At 36.7% G+C, this 19,099-nt stretch overlaps 1 protein-coding gene across 3 annotated transcripts in view; it reads left to right on the top strand.

The window, feature by feature from the left end:
- Nucleotides 1-4,059: 4,059 nt before the first annotated feature.
- The window catches only part of RNF43 (ring finger protein 43), a 64,050-nt gene continuing 49,010 nt past the window's right edge, over nt 4,060-19,099 (top strand). For 2 of the 3 annotated variants that reach the window (XM_032162842.2, XM_058445255.1), the window contains exons 1-2: nt 4,060-4,646; nt 5,706-6,342. In XM_032162842.2, coding sequence (XP_032018733.1) covers nt 6,091-6,342 — 252 coding nt within the window. In that variant the 5' untranslated portion in view covers nt 4,060-4,646; nt 5,706-6,090. Of the gene's footprint in view, nt 4,647-5,349; nt 6,343-19,099 lie in introns of those variants that run through there. The other variant, XM_058445254.1, reaches the window with a different exon arrangement.

Raw genomic sequence — 19,099 nt, 5'->3', positions numbered from 1 at the left:
TTAATATATCACTTATTTAAATGTCTTTAAAGAAAGTATTTAACTTGTTTAACATAATTGTATTTATAAATGCTGATAGATTTAAAGGTTTTAAAGGTTTATATTTTTATTATTATAGGATAGAAGGATAAAGGATACATGTGTAGTATTTTTATTTTGAAGGAAAATGTACAATGTGTGAACAAAAACATTAAGAGATTTAATATACTATTTTCTTATTTTAGATTTTTACATTCAATAAGCATAAATTTTCATCTATATAAGGTATTGTGTGCAAATTTGGGAAAAAACTGAATAGCAGCCATTTAGCAGAAGCTATGCCTCTGATTTTTAAAGAATGGTTTCAATCTGGTTTAAGCTTCTGAGAGAATTTTGGATAGTGGGATAGATGGTAACATTTTTTTCTTATCCCTGTTATAGGATTCTAGATTTGTGCAGTAGGATTGTGGGAGACAATTGTGCAGTAGGATTTAGGAGAGATATCCTTCTGTGTTTTAGAAGAGAAGGATATCTTGGATGTCCGGTTTCTGTGGTTGATCCCTTACTTGCTTATCCAGTGACAGCAAGAAACTTTCTGATTTAAAGTCTTTCAATTGACCAGAACTTTCTTATTGGATTCTGCTTCAGTTCTCCTATTAAGCACTGCAGAAACGAAAGGAAAGCCTAGGAATATGAAACTAATTAAAAAGGCACTTGGTGATATGACATAGTACTATGCTAGCCATTGTGGATGTTAACAGTTCATTTCTTATACTGCATTGTGCCTTCCCAATGATGTCAAACCCTAGAAATATTACAGAGATCTACTTTTCTGGAAAAGGGTGAGCTCTGTATTGATCTGCAGTGACTCTGTTTAGATATTAAAGTAGGTTCCGAAAAGCGACCTATGTGGTCCATCTGATTAAACTAGTTAATGTCTATGTGATGGGCATTTATTTATCTTTATTAGCAAGGTTTAAAAGCAAATTAGCAAGACACCTATATCTTTTGGCCAGACTATGTAATATTTTGTCAGAGTATGTGAAGAGGAGACCCAATTTCCAAATGAAGAAACTTTGCTTTTTCTCTGTCATGTTGAAGAGCTAATATACTGTGTAGATTTTCCCCTAAATATGGCTTTCTTAGCTTTATATATGTTGAGATAGTATCTTTTGAGGAACACATGTCAAGCAGGAACCTTGGCATAGATTTGGTTTCAGTTGTTTTAAGGCTTAATGAAATGCCTTAATCAGCTTTCCAAACATGTTTATATATGAATACAGCAGACCAAGGAGCTGGATCTCCTGCTATCCTTACACGCCTTGTATCTATCAACTAAAGCTGTCATTAATGACTTGGGCAAAATGGCAAGAGGTATAATAAAGTCTTCCTGTGAATTAGCCAGTAGGGTCTGACACAACTAGTCAGCTAACAAGGTTCCTGACTAGTACCTCAGTATTTCAGCATCTTAAGCACTGATAAATTTCAATCAGTCAACAATAAAGTGGATGTTCCAACTAGACTTGTTGTCTTGCTTGTTCTTACTGTTTGATTGGTGATTAATAGAAAACTCAATAATTATGACAGTTAATAGTATAATTCAAATGAGATTGTACTTTATTTTTCAAATAATCTGAATTTTAAAAGTTTTTTTTTCATTTGTACTTGAATAGCAATGGAATTTTTTAAATGCTATTAAGGATAAGGACAATTCTTAGACATGTTTTACAGAAACCTACATTTTTGGAAAAGGATGAATGATCTTTGATAAATTTAATCAATCCAGAGGTGAAAGTATATCCTGAAGGATGATCTGTCTCATGTATAAGACTAGCTAGTAGATGTCATTGAGACTTAGGCATTTCATTACAATAGTGATGGCATCTTTATGACATCTCTAGGAAAATGTTGTAGTATATCAACCCTAGAGGGTAACTCCAAAACTTTGAAGCTGAAGAATAATTGCTCTTGCAATTCTGGTGACCTAAAACAGTGAACTAAACACACAGAGCTGTTTGGTTTGATCTTAAGTTTCTCCAGGTCTCCAGGTTCATGATGCATATCATCATCATTTCCAAATCTCAGAGTTTCCTCAAGAGAGGGCAACCACATTTGTAACTGTCTTCTTTCTGTCAATTAAGTGTGTGTATTAATTACTAGGGCTAGGTCTCTTCATTCCTTTGCACGTTTTAAGCAGGAATAGATGAGGCAAAGCCCATTTGTAGGTTATTTTTTAGTTTAACTATGTTGGTCAGGCTTGTCTCAAATTCCCGACCTCGTGATCCATCCGCCTCGGTCTCCCAAAGTACTGGGATTATAGACGTGAGTCACCACGCCTGGCCCAACAAAAAATTTTTAAAAATTTGCAGGGTGTTGGTCGGGCGCAGTGGCTCACACCTGTAATCCTAGCACTTTGGGAGACCGAGGCGGGTGGATCACGAGGTCAGGAGATCGAGACCATCCTGGCTAATACGGTGAAACCCCGTCTCTACTGAAAATACAAAAAATTAGCTGGGCATTGTGGCGGGTGCCTGTAATACCAGCTACTCGGGAGGCTGAGGCAGGAGAATGGCGTGAACAGAGAGGCAGAGCTTGCAGTGAGCCGAGATGGCGCCACTGCACTCCAGCCTGGGCAACAGAGCGGGACTCTGTCTCAAAAAAAAAAAAAAAAAAAAAAATTTGCAGGGTGTGGTGGGACGCACCTGTGGTCCCAGCTACTCTGGAGGCTGAGGTGGGAGGCCATGAAGGTCAAGGCTGCAGTGAGCCGTGATGGCACAACTGTGCTCCAGCGTGGGTGACACAAGACCCTGTCTCAAACAACAAAAATAAACAAAAAAATATTTTCGAATTTATCTTTGATCTAGGTTAGTTATTAGATCTGAAATTCTGAAACTACTGTCATAAACCTTATCTACAGGGCAAACAATGTTGAAGGTCAATAGGCTACTCATCCTTTTTGCTTTCAGAGGCATTATGTCATTTAATCTTTACAACAGACCTATCGTAATTATTATCATCGGCATTTTACAGATGATCAGAGATTCGTTTTTACATGAGGTAGGAAACACATAAAATTTACTATCATAACCATTTTTAAGTGTACAGTTCACTAGATTTAACTATATCCACATTGTTGTTCATTTGTATAATTTTGAAAGTTTATGGCAGCAGTTCAGAAATAAAATGTCTCACCACAGTCAAATATAATCTGGTAATTTGAAACTTCAAATGTTATAAATGTATTAGAAACTGCTGTATTATTTCTAATGGCAAGGTAGTAATAAGGATTATAGTTCATGAATGTGGTAATTAGCCAGAAATTCATTTTCTTTTTTGCCTATGCTCTTCTCATTAATCATATTTTACCCTTTGGCTTGTATTTATGACATGGACTTATTTGGAGTCTTACTATGAAGGCATAGGTGTGATCCATAGTATTATTTCACCTCCCAAGGATTGAAAAGAAAATAACAGTTGGATTCCAGACATCTGACATCAACCTGATTTGAAAGTTCCATGTAGGCACAGTTTAGACAGAGCTACAGAATTTAAATTAGTAAGAGCTGAAGAAAAGCTAAGCATAAAATGGACAGAGCCCTTCCCAGGGTAGCAGACATAAGCAGCAATAAATCAGTAAGTACTAAAACACAGGATCACTTTATTCTGGCTTTCTGCCATTTATAGACACTCAAACTTGGAATGAGCAGAAATCCTTTTGAACTTACATTTGCAAAACCTTGTGTCCATTCTTTTATCTTCCGGATTACCTTTATTTTTTTCTGTTTATTTCCTCATACCATCATCTATGCTCTGTTGGGTGCAGAGTCTGCTTAGATATCTTTGAGTGGCCCTGATTTGCATGTGGTAGCTTGCTTACCCAGAGAAAGGTACTCAGGATTGAATTGGATGCAGTTTAGCTGTGGCTCAGTAGAGGGAGTAGAGGAGCTGAGCGAGGGGAGAGAGCGAAAGAACGTGTCTGGCTAAGTAAGTGTTGTGTGTGCGCACCAGGAGGAGGGGGGTAGGATGGGGGCTGGTTGCCTCTAGCAGCTCCACCCTCACTTTGTCAGCAGGTAGAGAGCGTGATTGCAGTCCCAGGGGAGGGAGTCAGAGCTAGAACACCAATTACAAACCACAGGCTTCCTGCTCTAGGGAGTTGATCCAGAATTGTCTTTCTGAAAGGAAGGAAGCACTCGAATCCTTCCGAACTTTCCAAGTCCATCCATGATTCAGAGATACTGCCTTCTCTCCCTGGGATTTTATGTGTTTCTGATAGTGAATTGTTGATGTATTTGCTACTTTGCTTCTTTTCTCTTTCAAGACTTGATCATTTTATATGCTGTTTGGAGAAAAAAAGAACTTTTGTTAGAAAGGAGGTTTCAGAAATGATTTTGGATTTTCTGTAAGTGTTTAATCTAGTTCTTGGGGACAGCATCTCTCATCCTGGAGTACATTTCTGCCTTTGACCTGCATGGATTATTTTTTCAGGCTGCGGAATTTCTTGGCACCTACCTGTAGTATGGGGCACTTGGTTTGGTTGCAGAGTAAGAAGGTGGAAGAATGAGCTGTACTTGGTTAAGCAGTTGAAACCTTTTTTGAGCAGGATCTGTAAAAGCATAATTGAATTTGTTTCAACCCCGTGGATTCCAGTGGGCCCGACAGCGCAACAGGTTTGCAGATTTCTTTTGAAATTCTTTTCTCCCCCCTCCCTCTGCCTCAGCAAAAGAAAAGAATCTATATAACAGGTTCATGTTCAATTGCTTGGCTTTTCAGCACTTATTCTGAAGACTTTATAATATTTTTAAACTTGACCTTGGAACACAGAGGGCTTTGTGGGTAAAGTGTATTTATATTTACTTAAGGGTGCACATTTTAAAAATCTTATTCTGTGTTTGTACAAAGACCCAAATTTTCATAGTGCCTAGAAATAGCACAGATCTATTCTACTCAAGCTTATTTGTATTTTTTCAGGGTATTCTACCTAGAGCCTGTGGTTAATCGCCTCCCTGCTCCCCCTACCTTTTATTCCCTACCCCCTCAAGGAATTTGAATACATGTTAGGAATAGTCTTTTGTTTTTCTTATGAACCTAGAAAATTACAGATCATAAAATCTGGATATTAAAGTAGTTTCCAAAAGCATCTCATGGGAAATCAAAGTGCTCGGCATTTCCGAGATGGAGAATAAAATCAAGAATCCTTAAGAGAGAAAAGAAAATGGAGATAGAAATATGAATTTTAACTGGGAAAAATAATTGGAAAGCTAACCTTTTCAAATACTCTAATTATGAAAGTTGGAAAAGGTTGTGATGCTCAGGATTATCCTGTAATGTGTGAAGATACATAAATTATCACCTAATTTATAGGCAAATTTTGGTAAAACACAAAAAATTATGGTATGTCTAAGTTCATGAAAAGTATGTAAATGCAGTGGGCCTAGAAACCTGGCCACACTGAAATACAGTTTAATGTGGAAGCTTTTCTAAATACACGTTGTAGCATCTTTGGACATCAATGTGTGGCCTGAAATTTTTATTATTGTTCCCTCTTCTCCTCCATTAAAAAAAAAAAAAAATCTCCTTGTGGTATTTAGTCATTTACCATTGACACATATTATGGCTTAAAAAGGGCCATCCCTTCCTTTTCTGAGCTGGAGTTCTTCACGCTCACCTTTGATGCATGGCCTTAGCTGTTTACTTTGCCTTGTTTTGTTCATGAACATTGGGTTTAGTGCCTGGCAACTTGATGCATATGGAAGAGCAATGCCAAGTGATCTGACATAATACAAATTCACGATGTGACATTCAATCACAAGCAAAGTTGGAAATTCCAAAGAGAAGTGGTGAGATCTTTACTAGTCACAGTGAAGATGGGAGAAAATGCCATACCTGCAGCAGATGTGGGCTGAAAATATCCTCTTCTCTGCCCAATCAGGAATGCTACCTGTTCTTGGGAATAAACTTTAGAGAAAGGAAGGGCCAAAACTACGACTTGGCTTTCTGAAACTGAAGCATAAATGTTCTTTTCCTCCATTTGTCTGGATCTGAGAACCTGCATTTGGTATTAGCTAGTGGAAGCAGTATGTATGGTTGAAGTGCATTGCTGCAGCTGGTAGCATGAGTGGTGGCCACCAGCTGCAGCTGGCTGCCCTCTGGCCCTGGCTGCTGATGGCTACCCTGCAGGCAGGCTTTGGACGCACAGGACTGGTACTGGCAGCAGCGGTGGAGTCTGAAAGATCAGCAGAACAGAAAGCTATTATCAGAGTGATCCCCCTGAAAATGGACCCCACAGGAAAACTGAATCTCACTTTGGAAGGTGTGTTTGCTGGTGTTGCTGAAATAACTCCAGCAGAAGGAAAATTAATGCAGGCAAGTATAACTTTATTATATTTCACTTTCCATCTGTTTGAAATATGCCTTTCTTCTTTTGTCTCCCAAATGAAATACCATACATGGGCTTCTACTGCTTAGCTTTCTATTTCATAGAAAGAGTAGATACTGCCTTATTGGCATTCTAAAGCAAATTCTTATTTTATACTCTGGAGGAAATACATAAATCCTATATTTTAGAAGATTATCTGCTTATTTTAAACTGGTGTTGCATAACTACTTAGATACACATAATAATACCTTTTTTTTCAAGCGATATATTCTGGGCACTAATTTTTGATAGATGAAATATATGAGCTTGTATTTAATTGATGTGAGGATTGTACTTTACATCCTGTTTAAATTGAAGCACTAAGAAGGTTGATTTTTAATGGTCAGCAGTACCTGAAATTCTGGAATGCCCTTGGAGCATATTTGATTACTGTGTCACTTTTAAAATTCAGTCAAGCTTGAATGCTATGGCTGGCCTTACACCACGTGTGGCACCCTATTGCTAAGCCCAAAATGGAGAGGACTGGATTACAAAATGGACACAAGGTGTAAACCTGCGTCCTGATCACTTTGGCCTTGTCCACACATAATTTTATCATTTTCAAGAATTTAAATTTAACATGTTTTTTACTGATCTGCCAAGTTTTTCAGACACAGTTTCTTAGGCTTTCAGGCTGTGAATTGTGCCTGTAACTCATTCATACATGGCCTATTCTTTATGTGGTGAATTTATGAAATGGCTGGGGCCACAGCATTTCATAGACCAATTGCTCATTCCCCATAGTAAAGACAGAGCCTAGAGGGCTATACCTTTTTAATGGGCATTCCATTGTCTTACTCCATAAAATGATGTTGCTTATTGATTGAAATTTATCATGTAAAAGAACACTTCTTGCTGTAGCTACTGGACACAGGTTAAAATATTCTGAAGTGTGATCCATCTTAGCATCCAAACTCAAATTTTAATTTTGTGATATGAACAGACTATGAACAGAACCAATTTATTGTATGAATTTTAATTTTTGTCTATTTAGAGAAGATAGGAAAATTTAACAAATTATAGAACTTATTCCCAAACATGTATTCTTTAATATATGGTTTAGTGGTTATTCATTATCACTTCTTAGGCAATATTTTGAAGCTGGGATAAATGAAGTGGAAGGAGAATTAGGTGAAAATGGAAGGCTTTGCTATTTAGAAAAAATAGGAAAGAAGAGTATATCTGGAAAAATGGCATAAGATTTTTTTGAATAAGATAATTTGGACTCTAAAATGGAATTAGGAATACTTAAAAGCTGAACTCATAGATCGTCTTGAATACTATGGCAATTGGAAAGGAAACTTCCTTCCTGGCCTTGCCTAGTTAATACCCTGAAGCATGAATTGTGTGCTCCATTTTAGTTTTTACCATAAGTAATTTTACTAGTCATATTTTGATATCACTGAAGTTTTTGAGAGCCATACGTGCCTTATTGATATCCTGTGATAGCATGTTCAGTGGGCTAATTATGTGGTCCATAAAATAATGTATTCTTTTAAGTTTTAATCTTATTATCATAAAGCTCTACATAAAGTTTGTGTTTTCATAAAGGAAAAAGTAAACAAACAGCACCAGTTGGCATTCTCTTTGCCATTCATTATTTTATCAATCTTTATCATATCTTCTCTTGTTCTATCCTTTTTCTCACTCTGGCAAATCTTACCAATCTTTCTTGTTTTTTAAACTATTAACTTTGGTCCTATCATTATACATTAAGTATTGCTTTTACTTTGTGAAGAGGGAATTTCATCATAACTTAGCAAAGATTTTCAGGCTTTACAGTGGATAGTTTTATGTCACTGGCAATTTTTAGTCTTCACCTTTCTGTCCACATATGCTTCTTTTAGGTGTTTAAATAGGTTTTTTCACTAGCTTAGTATTAATTTCTGGATACTTTCCATATTGGTTTCAGTTTATTGTCTGTTAATCAATTTTTAATCTACAACAGTTATTAAAGTTTTTCAACAGCCTCTTGTGAGAAACTTTATTTTTAAAAAACAAGCTTCTGAATTATATATATGGTTTTCTTTATCCATTCTTTGATTAATTCTTTCAAAGAACTCTAGTGTGTTAGGGACACACGGTTTACACTTCTGGAATCCATGCTGTTTGTTCCTTATCAGATTACACTGCAACTCAGGTTTACTCAACTGTGGTTAGCCAAGCCTTCCATTTAACTGAAGTTCTGTTTATATCTTCTAGAGATGTGCTTTGCTGCACTTTAGCTTTCTCAATGGAGAGCTGTACCCTAGTGTCACAAATCTAAAAGTAGTCTTCTCTTTGGTTTTTAGGAATTCTGGATAATTCTGTGAATCCTTCTACCTACGAATTGTTCTAGTTGCCTGTTAAGATTAGTTGTCTCCAAAGATTGCAGTCAAATCTTTTTAAACTTGAGGATGCCATGTACCAAAAAATGTACAGTTATGACAACAGTGATTTAAAAAAAAACCATGTTGTTATTTCTGGAATTCTGAGATAATTTCTGAAAATCAGACATTTCTTTACATTTTCCTCAGTTAATTCAGTGCATAGACAATTTCATAAGGACCAAACTAACTGAATTTTCATTTGTATTATGATTTTAATTTTTCTTAGACAAAAGGAGACCCTCCCTTGACAATGTGCCCCCAATTTGTTGAATAGTAAAATAGACCATAGAATTGCCTCTAAAAGAATTTTGTCTCAACTTTATCTGATGGCTGTATGTATAAGGGCATTGAAAGTCAAGTTTTGATGATTTTTGTTCTGATTCTTATCTCTCAGTTTTTGTGCTTAGGTTTCTCCTTGCCAGTAGTAATGATTCATTTTACAAGGTGTGTTCAAAATTATAAATTGTAATATTCTTCTAAAAGCGCTAGAAGAAAATCAAAATAGAAGAGGAAATGGTGTTGCCTTTGCCCTTCTATTTCACAAGTCCTCTCTTTTCCATTTCAGAACATCTCATTTTAGTCCTGTCCAAATTTTATTATTTTCCCCAAGAGTTGCTCCTTTATATTACTGTATCGTTCCAACTGTTTTTGCAGGTTTGTCATTGTCTTTAAAGTATCTAATTCTTAGGTTTCCTCTATATTTGCCAAAGTATTTGTCTCTTCCTCTTCTCTGATTTCCTTCCACCCTTTTATTTTTCTTTTGTTTTCCACTGAATTTGTATATTTAGGATTACCTTCTACTGCTATTCTGGATTCGTATTTTGATAGCCATCAAAAATCCAGGTCAAGGAAACTTTTCAGATCTCCTAATTACCTGGCAGTGACTGATAAAAAGGACTAAATGATAGTGATTACTTCTTACTGTTTTTATTCACATTGGAATATATTCTTTCTCTCCTGGTTTATACCATTGTAGTAGGAAAAGTGTTGGAACTGATTCATTGTCTAATTTCCAGTTTTCTGGCTTGGTTACCTCTTATCAATGTTTGTTTCTATTATTTCAAGCAATATTATTGCCACCACTTCTAAAAATGATTACAGTCCTATTTGATTTCTCAATCCTGTTTATTATTTATAAATATTATTTCAAGGGACAACTCAAAATTAATCTTTCTTCTCAGAGCAAAAGAGTAAGAGGATCTTAGTGTAGCACAAGAGAGGTCACCAATTCTCTATCACACTCTTCCTGCTCAGCTGGTTATCCGGGATTTTCTTAGACTCCAGGATAAAGTTCTGATCAAGATTAAAATGTATTCCCCTGAGGCTTCAGACCTACAATGGAAGCAGCAGTAGTTTAGCACTTGGCCAGTAGCAGTGAGCACCTCCTGGAGAAATTCCCCTTTGCACAGTGTCTCTGCTTGCCTCTTAATTTTATCTGTTAGTCAACACATAGTTATCCCATCTTTGCATTTTTACGTTATTTGTAGGCAGGGCCTGAAACTTTTAAGTTTTTGGCCAAAGCTAGAGAGACAGTCCTATATTGCAAACTATAGTTGACCAAGTGTCTAAACTGTGACTTGGGGGGCTTGACTTTTAGTTCTACACACAGAGGAATATGCTGACACTAAATATTAATAGTTGTGTGATTTGGGACAAAATAGTTTTTACCTTTCTAGGCTTCAGATTCCCAGGCTGTGAAGTTGAGGAATTAAAATACAATATTGCCAAACTTGTGCTATTTACATGCACTTTATATGTATTAGCTCATTGAATTCTCATAATAACTTTATGAGAGAAGAAATTCAGTACCTTTATTTTTTACATTTTACAGATAAGGAAACTGAGGATTAAAATGTTAATATCTGTCAAAGTATTAACTATTATTATCTAGTAAGTGGTGTTGCTGGAACTGAACTGCAGAGCCCATGCTTTTCCAGCTCTAAAATTCTGTATATGTAAGAATGCCACAGATGAAGAGAATATCAGCATAGGCTTTGTATAAAAAATTTATTTCCAGAGTAGAAAGGAATGAAAGTGATAAGCACCATTATCTGAGATTGAGCCAGAATGCATATCCTGCTACCTTCTAATAATCTCTATATTTCTTCTATTTCTCTCATTTTGTGTTTCATTTGCAAAGATATTAGTAAATCACAATGTCTGTTTACTCAGTATCTCCCTTATAATGTAACGTATTTCATCACCTTTCTCTTCATTTTAAAAGTCTAGGTTAAGTTATCTAATATAGGAACCTGAAATAATAAACATTGAAATAGCATGCATTTAACTGACATTGCTCAAGTTCCTTCTATGAAGAAATTTTAAAATAGAAATTTTGTGATTTTGTTTTGATGCCAGCCTTTAAAAGAAGTACAGAGTAGATATTCAAAGTATGATCAACTCTGTTATTTATATAAATGAAGGTGCAGAAAATCCAATTAATTAATAATTGACCTTGGAATGTAGTCAGGAGTACACCATCAGACACAGTTCCTCTGTGCGCACAAACATTCTTAGGTGCTTGCCTCCTATGATCCCAGCTCAGAGCCTTCCTGACATGGCTTTTAGAGTCTTCTATTCTAGACTTGGCCTTGTTATTAGAAGCCTGGCACCCAGAGAAGAGAAAAGCTGCAGAATTTTTTTAATAATAATTTTTCAAGTTAAGAAGATATCTTTTATAAGTTATCATCAAACAGATTTATATATATAACAGTTCTGTACTTCAACAAAAATTTGTATCCAACAAAAATTTGTAAGTTCAGCTTCGTACATATCTGGTTAGTAGGAGGTAATGAACGAAGTATGTCCCTGGCTATTGCTCCCATCAGGCTATTTAGTGTTCATTTGGCAGACTCTTGGTTGGCGGGGGGCAGGGTGGGGGGGGTAGGTACTTCCTTGGGTTTTGTATTATAGTAAAGTGTGTATGTATATATGTGTGTGTGTTGTAATTATCCCAAAACTAGCCATAATTTACTTTACTTTTTTTGTTTCTTTGTATTTTGAGATAGGGTCTTGTTCTGTCTTCCAGGCTGGAGTGCAGTGGTGCAGACAGGGCTCACTGCAGCCTCAACCTCCTGGGCTCAAGCGATCTGCCCACCTCAGCTCCCCCAAGTAGCTGGGACCACAAGCACAGGGCACCATGCCCAGCTAATTTTTTAATTTTTTGTAGAGACAGGGTTTTGCCATGTTGTCTGCAGTATTAAAGGTATTCCCGGGCCAGGTGTGGTGGCTCACGTCTGTAATCCCAGCACCGTGAGAGGCTAAGGTGGGAGGATCACTTGAGCCCAGGAGTTCGAGACCAGCCTGGGCAACATAGTGAGACCATCTAAGAAACAAGGTATTCCTGGAGGTCATGGTTTTGCTTTTTGTTTTTGTTTTATTAAAAAGCCTTTACATTTTGTTCATTGGAAAGAGTTTATTGGATTTTTTAAATGTTTTTTTTCCCTTTTATCCCTTTCAAATTGCTAATTACAGTAGATTTTTAAAAATGTTATAAATGAGTAATATCCTGTTAGGAACCAGAATTGGTAGCAGGATATTGTTAGAGAAGACTGTGAGAATGACATTCCATTAAATGTATGTAGAAATTTTCTTCCAAGAAGCTTAAAATGATTCACAATACCTGGAGCCAGGTAAGAATAGGTGATATTAACTCCATTTTACAGAAAAGGAAATATACTGGGAAAGAGAAAGAAAGTAAATCATCTAAGAACAAAGTTGCACAGAGACTGAGCCAGTCTGGTTTGCAGGAGATAGGAGAGTAATCAATTTTTAAGGAATCTGAAGATGTGGATTTCTCAGGGGTCAGTTCTGCTGAGTGGAAATCCTAAAGGCCTTTTCCTATTTCCCCGAGGACTCATATTCTCCTTTCCTTCTTTATTTTTCTTTACAGAATTATTGACGTGGCATGCTATAATGTTTTAGTTTTGTAGTTGTCTATCTCCCCACAGTGGAATATGAGTTCTGTGAAAGCAAGGATTTTTGTCTCGTTTGTTCAAAGCTGTATCCCTGAGAATGGCGCCTAAGTATACTTACTCCTTGGGCATGGTGGGTACTCAGTAAATATTTATTAATGAATATAAGGAATATTGTGGTACTGAGTAACTCTGATGGCTGGGAGATCACTCTAGAATAAAACATGCTTATCACATTTTTAAGTATGTTATAAGGTGGATTATTTTGAGTGTTGTGGTTTGATATAGCAGGCTATGTTCCTTTACTCTTCTGACTTACCAACAGCCTAGTGTCTTGTTATTTCAAAATCATAAATATGGCTGTAATCGGTATGTTTAAGGTGCTCCTTTACACAGGATTTTTAAATTTTTTCTTCAGTTTGATAGCTTAAACCTTGCTGTTTAGGATATTCTGGTTTTCCAGGAATGATTTATTCAGGTCCTGATTTTAAACCTTTGATTTTAGGATATTAGCGTGCATCCAAAGGACCTTACCTTCTTAGTACTTAAATTCGTGATGACCAATTCTGGTTTTTAGATACCCTAAAGCACAGTTTTTAATCTTGTTTGTGTGTGCCACAGGCCCCTTTGAGAATGTGATCATCGTTATTGACCATAGGCACAAAATACACACAAATACTTAACATACACAATTTTGCATAAAATCTCAGTGAGTTGAGTCTCTAAGACATATCTAGGGATCTGAGGACTCCAGATGAAAAGCAACTATCCTAACATAATCCCAATTATTTCAAGAAATTAAACCAAATTTTCAAAACAAATTTACTTCAGTTTACTTAATTTGAAAAGTACTTGTATGTATTACTTAAAGTCAGACAGACAACAATATTGTGATGCAGTTATAAGAAAGTGGCCTGACCTTAGGTGAAGGAACTCCAGAAGTAAAAATTGATGTCTGACAGAGATCTTCTTATGTGTAGTAAATGAATTCTGCTCTCCAAATATGAAGTGAAACTACATCAGTTCACGAAATGCTTACAATCCCTTCAGCATAGTGGTTCCACTGAAAGGCCCTTAAGAATAACGGATATTTTACTCACATGTTTTGAGATTAGTAGAACCATTGTGGCTTTATGTGTCTATTTAGTTACTACATTCAGAAAACTGAGGGTATAAAACAAACTTTGACTTTGTTTTCTTCCCATGTCTTTAGTTTCCAGTCTTTAAGCTCCATTGCTTTCCCTAGGGCAGGGTTCTTTAGGCCCTTAAATTTCTATTTGCTCTAATAGAAAACTTTATGTATTTTTTAAAGCCAAGATTTGTTGTTGCTTGCTTGTTTTGAATAACAGATAAGCTACTTTACATACTCTTTTTATCTGGGTTCTAAACTTTACAGTTCATGGATAAATTTTATTTTTTTAATACTTTTTAATATATTGGTATCTGTGTTTAATTTACAAATTTGGAAACACCAGAGCCACCAAAATGATTTAAAAACCAAGGTTTTTTAAAAATTGCAAGCACAAAGGCCTGGCGCATTATTCCTCAAGATAGGAAGTTAGACTACAATACTTAGAAATTCTTGTCTCTAGGCCGGGTGCGGTGGCTCGCGCCTGTAATCCCAGCACTTTGGGAGGCTAGGGCAGGTGGATCACTTGAAGTCAGGAGTTGGAGACCAGCCTGGCCGACATGGTGAAACCCTGTCTCTACCAAAAAATTAAAAAATTAGCTGGGTGTGGTAGTGCACACCTGTAGTCCCAGCTACTCGGGAGGCTGAGGCAGGAGAATTGCTTGAATCTGGGAGGCAGAGGTTATAGTGAGCCAAGATTGTGCCACTGTACTCCTGTCTCAAAAAAAAAAAAAAAAAAATTCTGATCTCTGAATCTAAAGCAGAGGCAGCATAACTATCTTCAAGACTCCTGTTTGTTGTTGTTGCTTTAAATCTAGAATACCCTGTCATGATGGAAATTGACTATAATACAACTGTAATTTTAAATAGCACATTAAATTATTATGTACCTATCACTTTTGTGCATGCTAGTATATCAAAAAGGTATTGTTATACAAATATAAATATATGACATTTGAGAAACACTGTTGGTATTTTACTTCTGTAGAATAATTTGGATGAGACTAAAGGCCTTGTGTTTTAAGTCTACTTATTTTGCTATTTTCTAAAAAAAAAAAAAAAAAATATAGATTTCCATTCGTTTTTTTCCCTCCAAACCATTTTCTACAGTCTTTTATATTATCTACATTAAAACAACAAAAAACATCTTTTATATGATCTAGGCTTTGTGTTCCTTCATTTTAATATCTTCTACCTGGAATTATATTGATGATCTGACTTTAAAATTCTTGTGGTCAAGTTTCTTTAACTTTTGAAGGACTGTATTGGCCCTATATTGGAATTAAGTCCTATTCAGTTTTCCATTCTTAGAGTAAAATACAGTTTTGATGGAGGGGAGGGAAAAGTGGCAGAATATTCCATTTGTGAAATATAATCATCAAATTTCAAGCTAAAAAAAAAATCAGTCCAGTCTTCTCATTTTATATATGAAGAATTGAACTCAGATTAGTGCTTATCAAAGAATTCCCATCTGCTGCTATATCTTACTGGCCAATATTTTTAGCATAGTTTATTTATTTATTATAAACCTTTTGGGGTCACTGCAGGGAAATTAAAAAGCAGATGTCAGCAGAGATTTCCCCCTGAACATTCCATTAAGAAGATATAGACTGCCGCAGGGTCTCTTTCCTCTTTGATCCCTAGTCAACTACAAGGCATGCTTTAAAATAAGTGAACAGACCAAAAATACCTCACCACAGTTCAGCAATACTTTACGTGGTGCATGTGTTGTTTATTCTGCCACAGAATCACTGCACATCAGGTGGTCTGTAGTCCTGGATCTTCTCAGAGCAGTATCACCTCTTTATAAAGTCTAGGCTGAGAATCTTACCAAGACTGGAAGGTGCACTGGATTCCCTAGATGCCTTATAATGTGGTTTTCCTATTTGTACCAAATTCTGTGACAGATACTATAGTAATTCAAAGAACAACACCTTAGCCTTGTCCAACTGAGGAGAATCAACTTAAACAGCAGGAGGCTTTATGTATTGAATGCCAGATGTAGGTGTAGGCATAAATGCATTAGAGTGCTGATTTATTTATTTTCTTTCTCTTTCTTTCTCTTTCTTTCTTTCTTTCTTTCTCTTTCTTTCTTTCTTTCTTTCTTTCTTTCTTTCTTTCTTCCTTCCTTCCTTCCTTCCTTCCTTCCTTCTTTCTTTCTTGGGGGTCATTAGAGACAGGGTCACTCTCTCTGTCACCTCTCTCTGTCACCCAGGCTGGAGTGCAGTGGCACCATCAGAGCTTACTATAACCTTGAACTCCTGGGCTCAAGCCATCCTCCCACTTCTGCCTCCCAAAACTCTGGGATTACAGGCATGAGCTACCGTTCCTGGCCTAGAGTGCTGATTTTCATTTTTTCAGGAGTCATTCAAATGACTGTGGTAATTCTGTCTCAGATTCCCTATGATTAAAGAAAAAACAAATGAAAAAATATTAAATTTTAACCCAGGCAACTTCAAGTAGCTTAAAGTTAGAGAAAGAAGTACTACAGGCCAGGTGCGGTGGCTCATGCCTGTAATCCCAGCACTTTGGGAGGTCGAGGCAGGTGGATCACGAGGTCAGGAGATTGAGACCATCCTGGCTAACATGGTGAAACCCCGTCTCTACTAAAAATACAAAAAATTAGCCAGGTGTGGTGGCGGGCGCCTGTAGTCCCAGCTACTCGGGAGGCTGAGGCAGAGGAGTTGAGTGAGTCGAGTGATATGGTCCACTGCATCACCTGGACGACAGACGACATTCTCTCAAAAAAAGAAGTACTACAACCCAGTCATACCTTCTAACTTTTTACTGTTATCAGTTAATCACAGGTTGTTATATTCCTGTGTGTATAATACTCATCTTTAGGATTTTGTTTAGGAGTCTAGAATGACTAGACACCATGGCTTTTTTTTTTTTTTTTTTTTCAGATTGCAAACTAACTTTCTAAAATGTGCCAATCAGTCCCTGTTAAATTTCAGTTAAAACAGTAAATTTAGCTTTAAACAGAATTCAACATATTGGAAGTTTTGTTTGAATTTATCTCAACTAGCTTGATTTTAATTCTTCACAAACTACATTCCATAAGGGAAGAAATAAATACTAAGACCTTTTATGTAGAAGGTGAAGAGTGTTTGAATATCATATCTATTTAGCAAAAATTGTTTCTAGTACCATTTTCTTATTATTGACTTTAGTCATAAATGTGTGTTACTCCTGTTCCCTAAAATGTGTTGATTTTAGTATAATATGAGGCATATAGAGAACGATTTAAGAAGAATGTACCGATCCACTATGACATTAGGTTATTTTACTCTAAAGTTAGTAAACTCTATGACATACATTAAACATTTAAAAATTATCATTGGTGAGTATTTGGGATTACTGAGTTGCCCCCTTGGGGTATATGAAAAGTCCATAGGCACCTTATGATCATTTTAAGTAAAAGCCAAGTCACTTAATCTTTCATCTGTTGGTGTAGGGTTGGGGGAGAACTAAATAATCTTTAAGATCCTTTCCAGCTCTAAACTTTTAGAGTTTATGCTTATTCTAGAAATAGATTTCGTATATTAAAGGAACATGTATCTTGCCTATTTAGTTCTTTTTCTTTGTCCTTAGTTGTTGGACATCAAAGACAAAATGTTTGGTAGGTAATAGAAAAAAATCTGACTAAATTAATATCTTACAATAAATAGGTAGCAGAACTAAGCACGAGACTCAGTTGTACTCCCAGTCTTCTGGTACTGTACTGTCTTTACATTCCAGTTAACACACTCAAAAAAGGAGGCTTTCTCTGGAGTTTCATATTTTAAAATATCTGTAGTAGATTGAGGACCCGTATTGTAAATGCTTCGTCAAGGTTATCCCAATGATCAGAGCACACTGACTTCAATCACTAACCTGCACCTAAGTGAATCTAACCTTTGGAAAAACCTGAAAGAGCCAGAGACAACCTAGAACCAGTCTGGGCCATGAAAGTAAAAGGAGTAGGATGCTTCTGATCCTAAGTACTCTGTGAAGTGAATTATTGGAGATGAGCTGAATACTTATACTAAAAATAAGATTTCAGAGCAGCTGGTGGGTGTTCACCCATGGGGTGAGGGGGATAGAGCTCTAGTATGTAAGCATCTGGAGGCAACTGGGAGGAGTGGAAATGGGGCCATCTGATTAGTAACTATGCCTTGTTATTAAACCGTGACTTTCTGCATTGTGTATTCCCAGAGTTGGAAAACTTCCGCTGGCAAAAAAAAAGAGAAGGGCCGCCGTGCTGTTGCTGAGGGCCATACAGTAGACACAAAAGCGCCTTCTTAGAGGCCTTCAGCAGAGGCAGCTTGTACAGGCAGGCCTGTTCCTCTCAAAGACTGGGAATCAGATTCTTTCCCCAGGGGGTTTCCAACTAGTTTGCACTTCAGAAAAACCTTTTCTTTCTCCTGCTGTTCACGCCCTGCAAAGAATTTTCTTCCAACCAAAGAAATTGTTTTATAATCAAAGATCCTTGTCCTTAGTTGTTGAACATCAAAGAAAGTTTGGAGGAGACTGGGGGATTATGTGAGTGCCTAGAATTTATTTTGAATGCAAACTTGCAACATTAGCAAGTCCCCCAAAGAATATACTCATCTCAGAGCTGGGAGACAGCCCAATATAACTAAGTCTCTATTCTTCCTTGGTTGGATGTGCCCCAGTAAGATACAAATGAGTTGCATTGCCTTATCTGGACTTAATTGATGGATGTTTGGTTCTTGAGGTACACACTTACTGGAAGAGGTCCCCCTAACCTATCTTCCCTTTTAAAACTGGTGTTTGGAAACATCAAACACTATTAATAAACTTGAGACAACAACCTACCCCCCCACCCCAAAAAAACTCCTTTTTTAAACCAATGTTTGACTCTTGGGAGTTTGGGGTTTCTCCCAGGACAGTTGATGATATCACCAAATGTTGGGAGCCACATTCCCTGCATTCCCCTACTGTTGCTGAGGTGTTGATGATGTCATTTTCTCCCACAAAGGAAAACCTCAGCACCCTGAGGGCCTGAACTCAGGTCTTGGCAGGTAAATCAAGGAAGAACTTACTTCTGGATTTCAACTAATTGAGTCAGGCATAAAGAGACACAACCACCACGTTAAGTATTAGCGTCACAGCCTCATCTGTGGGACATGAATAGACAATTTATCATTTGAAGAAAATTAAGACTGTAACTTTAAGAAATTATCTTCTGGGTAAGAACAATAATTCATTTAATATTTTGGTTCTTACACTTTGGGGCATTTATAGGGCATTGTTCTCGGAGATTTTGGCTCCCTCTTAAATATCCTTC

The sequence above is a fragment of the Hylobates moloch genome, unplaced genomic scaffold (genome assembly GCF_009828535.3).
Source record: "Hylobates moloch isolate HMO894 unplaced genomic scaffold, HMol_V3 SCAFFOLD_10, whole genome shotgun sequence".
Taxonomy (NCBI): Eukaryota; Metazoa; Chordata; class Mammalia; order Primates; family Hylobatidae; genus Hylobates; species Hylobates moloch.
Note: the sequence above shows the minus strand (reverse complement) of the source record. Positions and strands in the feature narration are given on the sequence as shown.